General features: G+C 45.5%; 5 protein-coding genes across 5 annotated transcripts; 2 read left to right on the top strand and 3 right to left on the bottom strand.

The window, feature by feature from the left end:
- Positions 1–292: 292 nt before the first annotated feature.
- On the bottom strand, positions 293–4,078 carry N7483_006243 (Mg2+ transporter protein CorA-like/Zinc transport protein ZntB; the record flags this gene model as incomplete). Its single annotated transcript, XM_057089680.1, has 9 exons — positions 293–409; positions 476–1,236; positions 1,677–1,949; positions 2,020–2,043; positions 2,094–2,283; positions 2,439–2,596; positions 2,672–3,668; positions 3,870–3,967; positions 4,045–4,078. The coding sequence occupies 9 exons, from the start codon at positions 4,076–4,078 to the stop codon at positions 293–295; spliced, it is 2,652 nt and encodes an 883-aa protein (XP_056949509.1).
- A 776-nt stretch (positions 4,079–4,854) lies between these two features.
- Positions 4,855–6,426, bottom strand: N7483_006242 (uncharacterized protein; the record flags this gene model as incomplete). Its single annotated transcript, XM_057089679.1, has 1 exon — positions 4,855–6,426. The coding sequence occupies one exon, from the start codon at positions 6,424–6,426 to the stop codon at positions 4,855–4,857; it is 1,572 nt and encodes a 523-aa protein (XP_056949508.1).
- A 626-nt stretch (positions 6,427–7,052) lies between these two features.
- On the bottom strand, positions 7,053–10,015 carry N7483_006241 (glucan endo-1,3-beta-D-glucosidase; the record flags this gene model as incomplete). The annotated part of the gene is made up of 6 exons (XM_057089678.1): positions 7,053–7,353; positions 7,410–7,471; positions 7,526–9,250; positions 9,308–9,433; positions 9,500–9,727; positions 9,809–10,015. 6 exons carry the CDS (start codon positions 10,013–10,015, stop codon positions 7,053–7,055), a joined length of 2,649 nt encoding a protein of 882 aa, XP_056949507.1.
- A 4,887-nt stretch (positions 10,016–14,902) lies between these two features.
- On the top strand, positions 14,903–16,273 carry N7483_006240 (uncharacterized protein; the record flags this gene model as incomplete). Its single annotated transcript, XM_057089677.1, has 1 exon — positions 14,903–16,273. The coding sequence occupies one exon, from the start codon at positions 14,903–14,905 to the stop codon at positions 16,271–16,273; it is 1,371 nt and encodes a 456-aa protein (XP_056949506.1).
- A 911-nt stretch (positions 16,274–17,184) lies between these two features.
- On the top strand, positions 17,185–18,276 carry N7483_006239 (phytanoyl-CoA dioxygenase family protein; the record flags this gene model as incomplete). The annotated part of the gene is made up of 4 exons (XM_057089676.1): positions 17,185–17,392; positions 17,457–17,547; positions 17,598–18,039; positions 18,091–18,276. The coding sequence occupies 4 exons, from the start codon at positions 17,185–17,187 to the stop codon at positions 18,274–18,276; spliced, it is 927 nt and encodes a 308-aa protein (XP_056949505.1).
- Between the last annotated feature and the right edge of the window lie 288 nt (positions 18,277–18,564).

Raw genomic sequence — 18,564 nt, 5'->3', positions numbered from 1 at the left:
GGCAGCATTGGAAAGTGGGAAACCTATCACAGGGATTTTTATTTCAAGTTCATCTAATTTTTCTCGGAACTCAATGGGATCCATCTCTTCTCGCATCGTATCAATAATTTCCCACAAATGCCATTTGCCAGGATGGGCTTTGTTTGAGCGGTAGACTTGTCTCAAGATGTTCGCACTAAAAGCCAGGGCAATAAACAGTCCAGATATCCCAAAGGACACGCCAACTAGAGCAAGGAGGATTCTGATTACTTTTCAAAAATCGTTTGTATGAAACTTGGAACTTGCCCAATGCTCACATATTATAGGGAAAATCCACTTCGCGCGGTAGGCCAAATTCCAAATTCCCATCTTCGTGAGGGAATTTATCCACGTTCAATGCAAACAGGCTGCCCAGAAATGAAGCAGGTAGCTATCAAATTGAATATTAAGTATTCCAAGGTTGTGCTGTATGGATATGATCATTAATGATACTCACAAATATGATTGTAACTACAGTAAAAACCATCACTGTATCACTTTGTCTATGAGCGAATTGTGCTTCAATGATGGAAGCTTGCTTCTGCTTAAGATCAAGTAGCCCCTGTAAGATGGTTTGCAGGGACTTGGCCTGTTGAATCAAGGTCTCACTAGTTTCCAACCTCTCGGTAATGGTGATAGATCGACTCCAGAGTATTCCTTTCCCATCACCTCTCCAGAGATCATCCACATACTTTTGGTCACAGAAGATGTCACGTAAGATCTTGAGCTCATCCACAGCTTTCTCCACTTGATGCATCAGAGTTGTCTCATTTGAAATATTTTGGTAGGGATTTTCTGAAAGCGAATGATTCCATTCCGTGCATATCTGCTTCATCCAGCGACGCAGTTTCTTTGACTCTGTCTTGTTCAACGCTTTCCATTGCTCTCCCCCATCAAGTCCTAGGGCGTTGACAAAGCTTTTGAAATCTATTCGCCTTGAATTACGCCGTTCAAGCACTGCAAGGGACAGGATGCTCCAGCTGACTGGTATACCTGATCCCATTGACCTTGGTAGAAAGCGCATGATGTCAAATAATTTGCTCCCCCATTTCCTCAAGCGCTTCGGCCGGGCGTTTTTTGCGGGAGGAAAGGTGAATCGGAGATGTGAGACATCGGCGAGATTGTTTTGTCGCGACTTGATGGCCTGGGCGGCGACTATCTCCAAGAACTGCTTTTTCCTTAATCGCAAGTCGTTTAGCTGCATATTCTCAAGTGGCTCTGCTTGCTGGTAGTGATTCAAGAAAGTGAGTGGTCAATTGAGCATATTCTTGATGCTTCACGGTTTTTTAATTGGTGATCAGTATAATAGACAAGACTTCGGGGGTAGGTATTGGACACCAACCATGTTTTCTATCATTTTTTGAAGTCTCCCAAGGACTAAGGTGCCATGAACGGTAGAATTCCTGCTTGAGTCAGGATCTATGTCGAATAAATTTGTTGCCATATCCTTGATGAGATCTGCTTCTACTGCTGGATAATGGCAAAGCATTGTTCATTAGCAGTTTGTCAAGGATGGGACAAATCAAATTGGAAACACTTGTCGTCATTATCTGAAGCTGTGGATGTGCAAGTGATTATTGTGTCTGGAATGATAAATTGTCAAAGATGCCCAGGCAGTATCAATAGTAGTACAATAGTGAACAATCATCATGACATACCGCCGTCAATGATCCACAACCGCAGTTGATTAACGACAGGAACCTGATGAATGAAACTTCCCCCTACAGTCTTGTCGACGTATGGACTCAATGTATGGATGATTTTTTCATGCCTTGGATCATCCAAGGTCGCGGCGTCGAGGTCTTTAGGGAGTTGATCGTTGCGCTGGATGGCAATAACACCGTCATGCAGTCGTCGATAATCAAGAGACGGATGACTCATGCTTTCAGCAGAGTATATTGAATCTTCCTTCTGTTTGTTTTTTTCAAGTACTTCAATGTTAGGGGAATAGGATCGTCGAATTTTGTGATCTGACTGATATTTTTGTTATTTTTTACTTACCCATCTCCACGCCAGATATGGCATCTATGAAGGGATGTTAGTAAAAGAAATCACGAAGAAGCTCAGAGCCAGACACACATAGATAGAGGTCATTCTAGGGAGTTGCGTATCACTCCCGGCTTTCTCCTCGATCTGGAAATGAGGCTTTGTCTCCAGATGTGAGTCTGGTCCTGCAGAGGCAATCTTCGTCCAGCTCTTCCTAACCAGCTCACGATATGCGGCCCCATCTTGCCCTTTGTCTTCCACTATTCGAAACATAAGCTCCTGTCAGCCATCAGTCATTATTGATACACCATCTAGAGATAAAGTCAAAATAACCTCAACATAGCGTAGCTAGGACATTGGAAGTCAGTGAAAGTTTCCTAGTAGGATCTGCCAACAACAGCTCATCAAACTATTCAAGTTGGAATTTTTCATACATCATTCGTGAGGATATGTATCCACCGATACCTTGCATCAGAGCAAGCTGAAGCTTTCATCCCCAGGTTGCTGGTCCACCAGAGCTCCTTCGGCTTTCCCCTCAAGTTGTAGCCTAGGGTTCCGGTATATCTCTCACTGGCACTTCCAGCGGTCACTTCTAACAAATGTTAGTAAAGATCCCATAATGGTACCTAGTTATTCAAACGATACTTGTATGATTTAGATCACTTACCGTTCTGGCCATGGCTGAACACATTGTCAGGCCCCTTGCGATAGATTATCTCCACCATAGTGCTTTGCTTCACCTTGTAGGTGACTTGGTCTTTTGAAGCCGAGATATCAACAACAACTCCATTGATTGGGTTGGAAAGAGAATTTGAAAGCTCTGAAAATGATTCATCAGTGCTCATCTTGCGTCTCAGGCATTTTTCAACCTGCGGTGGGCTCTTCAGTAGCTCTTTGATCAGATCGGCCTTCTTTTGCTCTTCCTCGCAGAGATCATTGTCCCAAAACCGCATGACATCTTTGCACTTTTTTGTGTGCCTTGGGTCAAGATACAGGCCACTGGCAAGAAGATATGAGACCGTATCGGGGAATTTGTTGTAGACAGCCAGTTCCAAGGGGTTCTGTTCAATCTCCCCTTTCGACTCTCCTCGCCGAGAAGGAACTCGTTTGAGACGATTCAGAAGCCTTCTTGAATATTCTCTTTCACCCGCAGCGTACCTTCTAGCCGCAAAGTTGATCACAAGATCGGTGTCGCTGTTTGGCTCCGTGACTTTCATCAATTTTGAGACAAGTGACTCTTTCAACTTGAGGCCTGATTCTCCCTTTCTGGCCGAAGCTAGTGAAATCATATCCTCCCCCTTGTTGGTCACCTGAATCAGAGCCTGCAGTACCTTATCAACACCAGAGCTTCGCGGGGCATCATTTGAAGGTGGTGAACGCTCAAGAGTATCTATAAGTTTCCATGTCATTCCATAATGACCCATCTTGGCTGCCACATGCAATGGCATGATTTGATCTGTTTTTTTTGACAGAACATCGCTCCTCCAACTCGGATCTGTCTCCAGCAAGTGTTCATTGCCTAGACCTGCAATTACATGCAACCATGTTGCATATTGTCGATCCCCTTTGTGATCCAATTTGGGGTTATCCCCCGCACGCACAGCAAGCTTTGCAAGCTCTGCATTGTTATGGATCAGAGCCCAGTATATGATTGATCGGATATTCTGCTTGATGTTGTCAGATAGATTCGCGCGTGATTAGGTCACCGAATCAATCCAGCGTGAAGACCACTGTGAAAGAAGGCCCTTTTCGCGCTCAGAAGAGACAGCTCCTTGTAATTCTTGAGGAATCCGAGGAAAGTAGGTGTTCGAGCCGAGTAGTTCAAACACGATGTCCGTACAATCCCCGGTAATGGTATCACATACAAGAGTATCTCCGAGAGCATCCTCGGCCAAAATAGCCATTTTGAAGCGATCGGCCGGAGTGTGGTCCAGTATGATCTTCACAATTTCGACACGCTTCTCTGAACAAGCAAAGTGCAATGCATTTCTGCTCCATGCATTCGTAATTGTCAACTTTGCACCACGATCCTGTAGATACCGAACAATAGAGGTTGCTCCAGTATAGGCCGCATTTTGTAATGGCGTGAATTTCCAAGAATCATGCGCTTCGATATTGGCACCTTCAGTGCAAAGAAATTCCACGATCGCAGGCTTGTTGTCTTCGGCTGCAACGAGAAGAGCAGTCTCACCGGCCGCGTTTCGAATTTCCAATCAATCTGGGTGCTCCTTTAGAAGATTTTCGAGCTTGTCAACTTTCCCAGTTTTTGCAGCATAAAAAACTATGTTTTTGCTATCTCGACCGGAGTTGTTGTGTGTTGGGTTGAAGACATGATTCTTCCAATGTTCAAATGTTAGATTTGGTCAGCAAAGTGGGATCAAGTCCATGATAGACGTATAGACTTGTGGTTAGGTATTTCTCCGCAGAAGTGCATCGATGTCTCTTATGTAACTCTCATACTTTTTTGTATGTCTACCTAGAAAAAGAAACGAGCCGAAACTCGATGCCCAATAGATACGCGCTTTGCGGCTGAGGCTGCAGTAGTGACTTCAACCCTCTAATCACCAAAGATTAGTACGTGCCATGGTGGGTCGTTTTACATGTGCATATGCATCTCCTAGGGGTCAAATTCATAGGGATCATGGACAGGAAAATAATTTACATTTTTCGTTCAGTATTGTATCATAATGTACAGGTAGATATCTCTTAATATGTCAGACAAAGGATGTAGGGTATTCTGCAGGAAAGGAAAGGGTCGCAATACAAGAAATCAAATACACCACCGAGATCAAACAAGTAAATGTTCGTCATAAGACTCATACAATCGATCAGGTCTAGTGATTCTATGTTCTATGAAGAATCAGGCTTCTTCACCCAAAGATCCTCCAACCGAAAGGTCGACTCAGCTGTCCAGTTCCCAAACGGTTCTCGATTAGGTTGTAAAACCTCATCCATGAATCGACAACCTTCCAGATCATGCAAATCCAACTGACCAAGTGTAAACAGTTGACCAGTGGGTTCATCCCATGCATAATCAATCTGAGCCGGAAGACGTAACATGAAATTCGACAACCAGTACGCGAACTTCGAATTGATCTCGTTGTAAACAGACGGATTCTCTTCCGCAAGTCTCACATTATCAACAGACCATTGTACCAGTTCCTGCGCTGTAGGAGGTAAAGACTCAGCACTCGCACGAAGCAGAGCTTCGAAGAAAGCGACATTGAGATGATTTTTCTCTCTTCCGACCCGTGTGACCTGCACGAAATGTTCCGAGGGGAAGGTGTAGTAGACCGGTTCACCTTGATTAGATGCCTTGAAGCGAAAGAGAAACTCGTCGATCTTGAGGAGGGAGATGAGAGCGTTGAAGTTTTGAGTTTCGATCGCATTACGAACACCATCATGTAAAGCCGTGCGATTCACTATGGTGTCCGTGCATGGAACGACTGGGGACTCGATGTGCTTGTAGTTATCGGAAGTCATACGCAACATTTCGAGGAAAGCGACATCCTGGGGTGTGAATCCTGACTTGCGACCACGAAGTAATTTCTCCGGGAAAGCACACAGATCTAGAGCAGGAGTGGAAGTCACGATCTTCGATCTGACGGAAATAATCTCTACCTGAGTCATAGGCGTGATGCGTAGCTTATAGACATGGTAGGGATTTTTATCCAGATGACGAAGATGTGCGTAGGGACCCAACAATTGTGCGAATTGGAAGATGAGAGGACCTTTGGCATTGAAAACAAGTGTTGAGTCATCCTCGCGCTTCATGAACCGTTGCAAAGCTTTCAGCTCATTTGGTTCCATTGTAATTCCCGTGTCGAGCCATTTGCGATGGATGGTAAGGACCATGAGTGTCGGGACTTGCTTCAGTAAACGCTCCATCGTACACCATCTGCAGGAGAAGAGCTGGGCTTGTAAAAGCGAGCGCCTCCCCCGGGGCAGTCGTCCTATGTAGTCATAGTCGACCGGAGAGAGAATGCGTTTAATCTCGGCGCTGACGGGGTGCTCTCCGGGGTCATCCCAAAAGGCGAGAAGGATGAGGAGACGATAGATTCGTTCACTAGAGATTGCTGCAGCAAGAACCGGAGAGGCGCGAGCGAAATTGATGTTCAAGGAGTACAGGAATATCTGTTCAATGACTTCGACGGGCAGGGCTTCGAGGATCGATAGGCGGCGGGGCGGAGGTGAGAGAGGGGTGACATTGTCGCGAGTCGCATCGACCGGTTGAACCGTGAAAAGGGATTTTTGAGGCATCTTAAAGGGTCTTCCACGTCGTCGCTTCGGTTTTGGGTTGACTTGGGAAGTATTTGACTTGGTTGCGCCTGGTTTGAGGATCTTTGTTGCGGAGATTGGGGCGCGCAGTTGATCTGGTCGCGTCGCGAGTTTCTCGGGTTGATTGCGCCTGGTAGCTGTCATAGCAGAAGGGGGAGGGGGTAACAACAATCCACTGATACTCCCCCTACAATATTATAACACAACAACTGCAGGGGGAAGGTCGTGGTCTTTGAGCTTTTTCAAGTCAGAATTGATCTTATTCATCTTTTCGGTTCACTATGTGGCGACATTTATCCTTGATTGGTGGAGAAGATCCACTATTCAGTACTATGCAGTGTAGTTATTATACTGCAACGATGCACCTGGGCAGTAAAGCCATATGATGAGATAGCAGAGATTCAAGCGAAAAGGGATAGATGATTAGCTTGATCATGACTTCATGTGGCCGAATTTTCCACTTCTGTAAGTAGACGGGTGTTGGAAGTTTGACGACACTACGATACTGATACAAACCGACACTTTCTCATTGACATTTAACATTCTTCAAGATGATATTAAATAGTCTCACTTGATAGATAAGCAGGTAAAGACAGACTCCAACAAAGCAAGTATATACATGAATGATTGAAATAGACCAGGGTAACATTCATCATCAAAGCAAATAGTTAAAGCTAAGCATAGTCAAGAAAAGAAGCATTACACCTAGAACATAAACAGTTGATCTAAGTTCTGAAGCTTCAAGACCCGCCGCCGAGACCTGCATAATATTAGTAAAATGGCCTTTCAGCTTGATGGGGAAGAGACTGACCTGCGGCAAAAGCGAGGTACCAAGTTCGAGATGCACCTCCATCAATCCAGCTGTAATCAAAATCATCCTGCGTGAAGAATTCCCATGCAGCCTGGGGATCAATCAGAGCAAGATTTGCATAGAGAACACCTTTCCAGCCCCCTTCCACCTTTGAAGCAGGGGTAGAAGCATTAGCGGCGAACATGGACGACCATTCTTGTGCCACAAAGCTAGGTTGACGAGTGTAGCCAGAGTTGGGAAGAAGAGGCAACATGTGAATTCTGAGACTTCATGTTAACCATACACTCAGAAATGGGTATAAAGAATTACTACTTACCCTTGGATGAATTCAAGGCTGTTACCAAAATAGGTAGTGTGGTCGACCTTGTTTTCGAAAAGCTGTAAGAAAGTTAGTACTCTGTGCAGCCCAGAGGTGGATACGGGAAAACTCACAATTCCAGTCACTCTGTTTGCAATAAACTCAGCCGGCTGGTTGGTGTTGTTATCTTGCATTAGGAAGTAATTATCAAGAGAGCGACGTAGAATGCCCAGCATCATGTTGCCACGAGCCTCCATGCTAGCATCGCCAGTCGTACGACCCCACATCTTCACAGCATATGCAAACATGGTATCCTCAGATGTAGATTCCTGATCTTTGCCATCAAAAGACTCAAACAAACCCTTCGCCCAGGAATGGCCATTGAACCAGTCAAAGCCACGCGAGAATGGGAAGTACTGGTCATCCTCCACCGAGTTACCAGCATCACGCACCAGCATATTGACCCAGTCCTTGTTCTTGGCCAGCCAGCTGGGATCAAGGGCTCCAATAATTGCGGCAGCTTGAATGAAGTATCCGTAGTGGAAATGGTGATCGTTGTAGGCAGTGTTTCCAAAGTCGGCATTCAGGTCGCCAGCGTACCCAGCAGTAGATACTGCACCCTTCCAAACGGTGTCATATGTGAGTGGGAATTGTTGCTCGTTCTGTACAAAGCGATCAAAGCTTCTAGTCAAGTTCTGGAACGCTTCAGTGGCGATGTCGACGTTGTTCCCAAGCTGCGTGACAGTATAGATAAGCGTGGCAAACTTGCTCAAAGCTTTCCCGCTGTAGTACATGCTGTTTAGGTCACTTTGGGCATCAATATCTTGGGTGAGCTCTGTGGGTGCTACTTTGAGGATCGCACGCTGAGCGGTCGTGGAAAGCGCATTGACACTTCCATGGACAGGAGACCAGGGGGCGAATCCCATATCAATTGGTAGGTTGGCCTCGGTCATAGTCCAGGTCTCACCAATGACTGCAGTTGCATTGCCCTTCGTGGTGGTCCGCAAGTGAATATCGGTCACTCGGCCGACCGTGGTGCGATCGAAGGACTGAACGTGATGTGGCAGTGCAAACATGATGAGGGGACTATCTTGAGCCTGCTTGCCAGCCTTGGTCCAGGAAAGATTGTATGTACCAACGTCTCCCGTGACAGAGCCAGTGACATGGCCTGCAACAGGGTAAACTCCAGCAGAGTTATCATAGAACTTCTCGCCGGACTTGCCGGCAGGGTTCTTAGCAACCTGGATGGTACCTGAAAACCCAGCTTGACCACGAAGGCTAGAGTTGGAGGCTAGCTTGAGCTTAGGATCCTGACCATCGGTCGGAGTGGCATACAAAACCCACTGAGTGTCGTCTTCCAGCAAAACTTGATACTTGAAGATACCCGGCTTGGGGGAACCGGCGCTGACGACTTTGCGGATGAACACACCACTCTCAATCAATGGCTGCAGGTCATTGTATACACCAGTCAAGTAGCCCATACCTTGGACAATTGGGAAGGTGATTGACTGTTCTGACCCGGCTGACCGCTTCAGAACAGCATGCGCAGAAAAGGCCTTGGGTTCTTCAACAGTCAGAACACTAGATTCATCCAGCTCGGCTGCGGAGAGAATGACATGCTGAAGTCCGACCGGGTTGATGTAATACTCAATAGGATCACCGGGGATCTTCTTGTTCTTGGGACCAAAGGCCAGTACGTTGGTCTCAACATGAGAAACTGACACACCCCAACTCTTCAGAGTTCCGCCTCCTCTGGACCATGCCAAAGAGTATGGCTGAGTAAAGCTAGCATTGGTCTGCGATCCCAAGAACAACCCTGCATAGAATTTGTTTGTTTCGATGGGGGCAGATGAGTTGGCCTATTCAGAATAATTAGTACAATCCTCTCTTCTTGTTCACATGGCTATCATTCTTACATTCTTGTTCATCACCGGATGATCATGACGACGCTTGATGTTGGCTGGAGGAGCCTCCGTCGCCACTGGCAGGAAAATATCTTGGTTGTTCATAGCTGAAGCGCCAGTTGGGGCTTGGTCTGTGAACTGTTAGTATGCATTCCTCACACGACCATATGATCCCTCGAATCATAACACACCTCCGTTAGATACAGGCGCAGTTTGCGGTGCTTCTGTTGGGATAGATTCTGTTACTGAAGGTACACTCTGGGCAGTTGAAACCAATTGAGGATGTTGAGTGTGATGAGGATGTTGAGGATGTTGAGTGGGTTCGGCTTCATCCAACAAACCATTTACACCTTTAAGGAAACGACCTAGGTCAGGTCCTGGAAAGGGAAACTGCGATGGATGACCCTCGTTCTCCAATGCAACACGATACACCTAATATTCGCATTGTCAATACATGCATCTTCTTTTGGTTTTTTTTATTAAAGACGAGGAGTTTCTCAGGTAAAGTCTTACTGGCGATGCTTCAGGGATGAGTATTCTATCCTCTGAATTATTTGGAGGATACTGGGTTTCAAACGCTACCGTGGGTCTTGTAGCTGTTTGTTGAAGAACCTTCTCTGCCACACTCCCAATGACTGGATTTGGCAAACAATTTACAGTATCTGTCGCAAGTAACCAGGTTAGCAAGGCTGTAGCCTTCCATGCTGAATTGAATGCCATATTTTCGACCCAACACCCAATAGAACGATTGAAAATAGGTAAGAGTGTATTGGCTACTCTGGTTTGTAATCCAAATTCGTTCTCTGGGATGCCAATTCCAGTTGGCAGTTGGTGGCGTCTGCTCAAGGTCGAGGAGCAAGTCGAGGACATAAACGAGGGGAGAAAGAATCCGAAACATGGAGGCTCAGCTACTTACATGTCCTATAAATCCCATGGAATTCCGGGGCTTGACCTAGGGGATTGTTGTGAGTGGTCTGCAGGAAGAATTCCGGCTTTGCAGATCTTCATGGAACTCAGTCAAGCGTACAAGGATTTTGAGGAAGAAACTAGCTTTCACACGGGGATTTGCGTGCGTAACGTGCTTCTCAGGAATGTAGGGCGTTTTTAAATGACAACAACGGCACCTGGGGTTGCTGCGAGGTCACAATCCCCACTGCTAGGAATGTGTCGCGGGCGTCCACGGGTGTAAACAACGTCACTTGGATGTCGACAAGCCTTGAAGTGGCTAGAGCACGCGGAAAAATTAAGGAAATAATTGAAGGTGGTGATGACAGAAATTATATTCAAGTGATGATAAAGAGATTGGATGAGTCCACGGGTTAAACTGGAGAAATCCGTCATAGCTGTTCAAATGTTCTGGACTCTTGTGACTCGTGAGGCACCAACGTTAGTGCCAAGGGATGTGGAGCTTGCTCCAACCTGCATCAATAAGTTACAACCTCAAGTGCTTGGAACTTCCCATGACTTGACATGAAAAAAGTGACCAGTGATTGTGATCAAGGAGACTTGTCTGATAGGTATTCATTTATGAAAATTTAGAGGCGAAATTCAAGTTGTTTCTGCGATGCCACTGGCACATCATGTCTCAGATGCTTGCACGCGCGTCCCCCACGGACCAAATCTTACCCACGATACAACAATAAACATTGAATATCATCGAAATCACATACTAATCAGATAAACATTTCATTCCAACTTAAATTTATCTTTTTGGTCGGATGATCTTTTTGATATCGAACATCTGAAAAATCAATCATTTATATCATTGAGCCATCTTACAGATAATTCTCAAACACTTGAGTGGACCTTGAATTCCACAGTAAATCATTCTTGATATCAGATCAACTTCAAACTCAGCTCTCAAACATTGAAGGTAGAAAAATCATTACCATCCTATCAATCTGAAATATTAACATTTGAAAGCTTGAACCTTGAGTCCTGTAAACAATTGGAATACGTCTAGTGGACCAGTGGTTCTTTAAGTTAGCACACACACCACATGTGCATCTTCAAATATTCTGACTTCAATCCCAGCACCAAGGTTCAAACATTGAATACTTCAAGTTTGAGAATATCACCTTACCATTTGCACCATGAGGCAACTTGAACATGTGGACGTTTCTGCGTTCCCTTGACTTGTATACATATTTATGTAACATCATGACTTGAAGTCCGCTCATGTGAACGGGTAGCCCGCTTCAAGTTATGGACTCCGAAGTCCAAAATTTGAATGAAGAACACTGACCGCATGCCATCCGTCGCAATGCATAGTCATGTAATAAGTTCCACGGTATTCGAAGGCTCAACTTTATGTAGTACTAGTAGTACCGTGACGCTCCTAGTGCATTCAAGGGTTGCGACCCGTGGAACTTAATCCATACGGCCAGTGATATAGCTGTACATCTCGACGAGAGCCCTGGAGATATAATATTTGAAACCGTGACCCGTGAAGATTGAATCTATAATTATACCTATTGGTAGGTAGTGGGGCTAAGGAAACCCTTTGAATACTCTCAACTGCCAGTGCTCAGCACTGGCATGAATTTCACAAGAGTAAATAATAATATATGTCGACATCAGAACTTGAATAAGTAACTCGCAGAAGATAGACTTTGAGTCATCATCGATCAATTTGGTCAGGGCTGCGGGAGAAGACATCAGGAGTTGGCTGATTCGTCCAAATCCATCATATCATCAGAGCCTGGGATGGTACTGAACGACGATTCCTGTGATCCACTCTGCATGTGTGCATGTGTGTATGTCTAGAGGACGCAGGTGAATGCAGGGGGGGATGAAAGTTGGATACTCGTCGTAACATATAGTAAACCACAAAGCCGAGGACCCTGGAATACTATATAATGCTTGTGAAAGACCAGTTGCTGCATAGTCCACTCGTTTTGCCTCGACAATGAGGTTCACGGCAACTTCGTCGCGCGGGCCATACCAAAAGCCATAGTCCGGTCTTCAATTAAAGTTCCATTCCTTTCCCTCATCCTCAAATGCCCCATAAATCCAGCCCCTCTGTACCTGAATTTGCAGCTGTTTGGCTTTGACTCTTTTCTGTTGAGAAACTTGGACGATGTTGTGAGTGAACAGGAGCAGGTTGTTCCAAGGTTTGAGATCAAGCGAATCCTTTTTTCTCTGCATCGGGGCCAATATGTTTGATGATCGCTGCCAGTGGCACTGCCGAACACTCGTCCCATGATCTGACCAAAATCTTGCTCAAAACGGGACTGTAACCCATTTTCGTCTCCAATGGAAACTTGCTCATTATCAAGGTGCAATTACTTTGGAGGACCCCGCGCAGTGTAATTCGTCTCGAGTCGTTCTGGTTGAAAGCTGCTGTGGCGGTATCATCTAGAGTAAACTGTACACACCGAGCAATCCTGTTATTCTTGTTAATCTCATTTCGACAGAATCAATGAGAAAACCATACGCAATGCTTTCCCTCTCGGGCTTTAGCCTCCGGCCTCGATGAACGTATGCCATGCACGCTAGGAGGTGGGGATCCCCAATTTTGGTGGTTACCTGTCTGGATTTCGCGTCAATAATTATAAGGTTGATAGCTTTCAGGGGCTGGCTCATCCATGGCAGCTTGATCCCCGTACTAGGGTATATGTTAAGAATGGAGAAGTGCACCTAGGAAGAGAAGAGAAGAGGATGAGGTGTGAGGTGATATAGACCCCCTTTACTACTCAGGTATTGGATGTTACCTAGGTACTTTCCAAGGTTGAGTTACCTCAAGCTGTTAGAACCTCCAAAGGTCCCCGTTCCCTGTAGATATCACTGCACGCCTCACCTTCTTCTCTCCCTTCCCCAGGTACTAGTGCACTTTACCTCTCCCAACACTACAGCTTCACCTTTCGACTTCTTCATCACTTCAAAGACTTCAGTTCTATTCTGAGCCACATTTCATCTGCTTTTAATTCTTCACTGCCCCACCATCTCCTCTCAATGCTTCGAGGTCGCAACATTGGATACTCATCAAATACACACCGACTCATAAGATGACTGCTCAACTTACTACACATCAGATCCTTATTGAGGCACTGCCCAATCTGGACGAGGGCCCCAACACTACCCCAAACAGTGCAATTCATGATAGCCGATTCGTTGGAACCCTTGGCCCATGGTCTTGATTTGAGGGGGAGGTAATGATTTTCTTTCAAACCCGACAGTTTAGCGCCCATAGCCTGTTCGCAGTACCATTGCCAGTTGACATGTTCATATTTCCAGTTAGTCTAGGTATGGATATTTCTATTTTTCTTTCTCATCCAAACCATATAGTGGTTAGTTTACCACTTTAGGTACCCCACTAGGCCTCATCTAGGTAACCTTGTAAGTATGTACCTGACACACATAAACCATTCACCTACAGATACCGTGACGACTGATAGTCCAACCAGTGGACTCAGTATGGAAATATGGGTATAATTGCCTCACGCCGTAAAATAAACACGAAAAAAGGGTCACCCTTGTTTATTATTCAAGCTTTGGATGTAGATCATGAGGGTGAGCTATAAGCTCCCAGATCGGGTTTTGACAATCCCGATGACCCCTTTCTTTCGTTAAAATCGCGCACAAGTCCTCAAAATGATTGTCTATTTTCTTCAACTGTTCCACTTTCAGTTTCTGCAGCTTATCGTTGGAATCTGGGTCAGTGTATAGCCTAGCTGTCGTCCAATCACCCAAAAACATCAACCATTCTCCGGAGACCAACTTGATGAGGAAAAGGTAAGATTTCTTAAAGCAGTATGCTATGCCGTTGGCATAAAGCAGCTCTATGTTGGAGCGTAGTTCCTCCTTCAGTTGTAGCAATGTTTCAAGATCAAGTGCAGAGACCATGACACGCAGTGATAGTAGTTTCCATTGAACGCGGGGGTAGCAAAGTACGAGTCGATGTGACTGAGCGTCTGCTTCGGCAACTATTGGGGTTTGTACCGTTAAGCCACTGATCTGAGAAACTCTAAGTAGCACGGAATGTTCGTGTTCGAAGGATGTGAGACCACTAGGGGCAAACTAGAGGCCATGTTAAGAAGGGTTGCTAGGCTTAGAGAGTTGAGAGTGAGAACAAACATCACGGGGTAACCACTTCCAATCTTTCCCCGACCTTGCAATTCTGCTGGCTTTTAGAAAGTTCTTCTTCGTCTTGTTTGTAGTCTTTGTAATAGCGCCAGTTGCTGTTGTATGGTGACTATGTTGACTCTTCGACGTATCTTTGGGACCATGGTGCGGACGTGACTTTAGAGGCATCCTGGCTGTGTAGGATGATGGCTGATCTGCCTGTAATGACAAATTTTCCATTCTGGATGAAGGGAAGGATGTGATGAATATGTAAAGGATGGTGGTTGAAGGTTCCAAGGAGAGTTTCCAAGGTTGTTTCTTTGGAGTTGTTTGTCCTGTTTGCTCTGTTTGTTTATCGGAGATCGGGCCTTCAGGCGCCGATAGTTGACCCCACGATGAGATGTTGGTGCCTAATAAAAGTGCAGAGATGCCTAAATTAATAGGAGCAATCCGAGAATCTTTCTCTTTGACCTTATCTCGAAGCTTTTGGTTTTTTTTTTCTTCATGTCTTTACTCATAAACATAAGATATATTACTATAAATATGCCAAAACTCGATGATTTCCTTCAATCAAGATACGGTCAAGAAGCCGAGGAGCTCTTCCATCAAGTTGCAGATCGGGCAAAATCCAGCGACGATGATCGGTACGAGGTGCTGGGGAATATCAAACCATGGGACGAGTCCAAATCTGGTAGAATGATTTCAAGTCCTCAGATGCGCAATATTCTTGGCCTGCAGATCACACCTAACTGGCAAGCTTGGCTGCCCGACCTCGAACGAATCATACTCAATGAAAGACAACTGGAACACTTATATCATAGTACGTTGATTACTCGTGTAAATATCGCGCTCCAAAATGCAATACTACCGAATCGTCCACGTGTTACCGTGGTAGTAGGACCGGGTTGCTTTGATAGTCACGATATTGAACGAGTTGGTGGTGAGGAGACTACTATCTTGCCAGATTGGATCGTCATTGAAGGCACCTACTCACTCGACGATATCAGCTCCCCTCGGCTTCAGCAGCTGAAGGAAAATGGTCAAATAATTGCTGTCGGGGACACGAAACTACTCCGCCAGGAAGTCGGGGGCCAGAAGGAAAGCTCAAGCTCTGCAAAGGTTGTCGACGGAACCGATTCCTGCCGTAATGGCTACCTTGCTCAAGTACAGCACTATGCATGTATGCTGAACACCCGCTTCGGATTCGTCCTCACAAATAAGGAGCTCGTGCTTGCACAATTTCTACGAGAGCCAGAGGCGTTGCCTCGTGCACCTTATGAGCGCGGGCTTCGCCCCAGAGACCGACTCCAGTCGTTAGAGCAAGGCATATCGTCAAATTTCAGGACTCCCGAGCCTGAAACGCTGGTTGGTGAAGGCAGAAGTCGTGACTTACCATCACATCTACTGCATAGCCCTCAGGCAGGCAATAAACGGACTCGGAGGAATATCAGTGATATGAGTGACGATACTCCTTCACGCCCTGCACCGGTAACCATGGATGAACTTGGCGGATGGGCGGCCTCTCCATCTCAGGCTCGCTCTGCTCAAACATTTGACCCTCCATCTAGCCCTCCCTCACTTCCTGGCCCTCCACAAAGATCTGGAAGTACAGGTCTACCGACGTCTGATCCAATGCTCACATCCGGGACGGGCGACGATAACATAGGCGGATCCTTCTTTGAGCCATCAGAGCGTGATTTTGAAGTCGACAATGTTCTCGTTCACAGTGTCCCGATTCCAACCCCAGCTGACTTCAAGAGTATGGAGACGAGGGGGAGAAGGCTGCAGAATACACATCCAGCTAAAGCATTATTTACAATGATCATGCTCGCATACCTAGCGGGGCCCCACGGAAGACGTATAGAGACAGATGAAATAGACTTTGCGTCTGTGTCGGATGAACTCACATATTAAATTTTTGCAACTATTTAAATCAAGTGATGAATCACATTAGACCAAATTCTGACTCATCACTCAAGTGTTTGATTTATAATAACGTTTGAAGATCAACATTTTTACACATGCAGGGCAGAGACTGTGAAACGAAGAAATAGTGGTTTCCATTTGACATGGAGGGTACTAGTGGCTAAGGAAAACTTTCACAGGTGCCAGTGGTGAAATCCTTCAAGTTTGGGTAAGTTTGAATCTCCATATTACATAGGTAATGTCCTGAGGAGATAGGAGTTCACTATTGAAAGGATATGAATGATTGTGAGGTAAGTTTGAAGGTTGAAGTTGCTTCGAATGTTCCTTTGTTTTTCAGGCCTTTCAGGAGGCGCATAGACGCGTGTCATCATGATGCAGGAAATCGAGGTCTACATGGATTAAACTACTCAAGCCTTATTTTAGTCATACGATAAATACATAATAGCGTAAGCTGATGAAACATCAACTTGATTGAGGCTTCCAAGGTTAACTTGTTAAGGTTGATAGTTGGTGATATGAGACAAAAAGGGGCGTTTAAACATCCAATGGGTGTATCCAAAACGTGCAATTAGTAAAAGACACAGAGAAACACAGAGTCACCTGGGCAACAATCTTCAAGTTGAAGCTTCCTATGGATTCGTTTTCATGATCAGGAAATTGACTCTCTATTTGATTATCAACAAACTTTGAGTCTGTTTCCCCGCAGATAAGGAGTTACGGTTTCATACCCCCGCTTCGGATGAGCCGTCTCCTGAACATCAAGTGTATAGTGAGCAAGAGTTCCCATTTGCAAGCTCTTCAAAGTAAACATCATTTCTCCTGAAGCCGAACATTTGAATCTTATACTTCTAATCCACCGTGACGCCATGACCGTAAACACCCAAACTCAGGCTCGAGCAATGCATCTCTCGGGCGAGGAAAGGAAGAAGAAGAGATATTCAGACTTATCTCTTCAAAGGGCCCTGGAAGCGATGCACCAGGATGGATTGGTGGTGCTAAAAGGTGTTGTCGATTTGGATCATATCGAAGCCTTGAATCGGCAGATGAGTGCAGATGCCGAAAAGAAAAGAGATGATCCCGGTCAAATCTACAATCATGCAGTCAGATGTGAGTATACAGATGAGAAACATGCTTGATCTCGACTATCGATGATTCTGATTAACGTGAACAGCCAACTTCCTCCAGAGACCCCCTGTTACTAGCCCAGACCTTCTATATGAGGACATCTACTACAACCCATTTGTTCTACAATTAGCAAACGCGTAAGCATCACGAACAGAAGTTTCAAAAGACCTACTGACCAAGTGTAAAGTTATCTCGGGCAAAAGCCGATTTGGAACTGGCTTACAGCCAACACAGCTCTCGCTAATACAGGAGGCATGCGACAAGGCGTTCACAAAGATAACGCCTTCATACACCCTCTATATCCCTACTACTTCATTGCCAATATTCCTCTATGCTCAACCAGTATCAAAAACGGAGCGACAGAGTTTTGGCTAGGATCTCACGCACATACCTCCAACAAAGACCAGATCATCGCTACAGAACCCGAGCAGGTGACCGCTCATTATCAGCTCGGGGAGCCACTGCCGGCAATTACGCAAGACGCACAAGACGCGCGTAGATCGGTTCGACCTCCTATTCAGCAAACATGCTCTGCTGGGGATATTATGATCCGTGATATTAGACTCTGGCACGCCGGTATGCCTAATGAAACTGATTCTCATCGTATCATGCTTGGGCTTGGGTATCAGGTATGTATCTCTGAAACATAAGTTAGAGTTGTCTTGACTAATTGATCTCAGAGTCCTGTCTTTCCTAATCAGAGCATGATGTGTCATTTACCTGCCGCACAGCGAGAATTCTTCGAAAACTCTCCCTCAAATATAGAGATTCGCGTCCAATTTTATGATGAGGAGGAGTTCGGAAATACAACCCGCGATTCAGAGTTTAACCTCAGACCTCTATATTCGATTGAGAAGCCCGTCTAAATATCATCAATTGTCGCTCCCTCAGAATTGAAATATGAACTGCATCTTCTCTCCCTGGGGCCAACCAAGATGTCTTCAATCCTACCATGTTCATTAATCCGTGGCCTCTTCGAGCCTGTGCAATGTAACTAGAATAGCTCGGCTTTTGAACCTCGTTCCTTTATCTCCATCATCGTACAGAGGTGAGACATGATCAATCAATGACTGATCAATCTTATATAGCCCATGTAGCACGGCCAAGGGTAAACACTTGGTGCTACTAGGAACACTCAGCATAGCAATCGTCAA

The sequence above is a fragment of the Penicillium malachiteum genome (assembly GCF_028827825.1).
Source record: "Penicillium malachiteum strain IBT 17515 chromosome Unknown utg000002l:1.0-8849297.0:1.0-8852440.0, whole genome shotgun sequence".
NCBI lineage: Eukaryota > Fungi > Ascomycota > Eurotiomycetes > Eurotiales > Aspergillaceae > Penicillium > Penicillium malachiteum.
The sequence above is the reverse complement of the archived record's forward strand: the minus strand, read 5'-3'. Positions and strand labels throughout refer to the sequence as shown.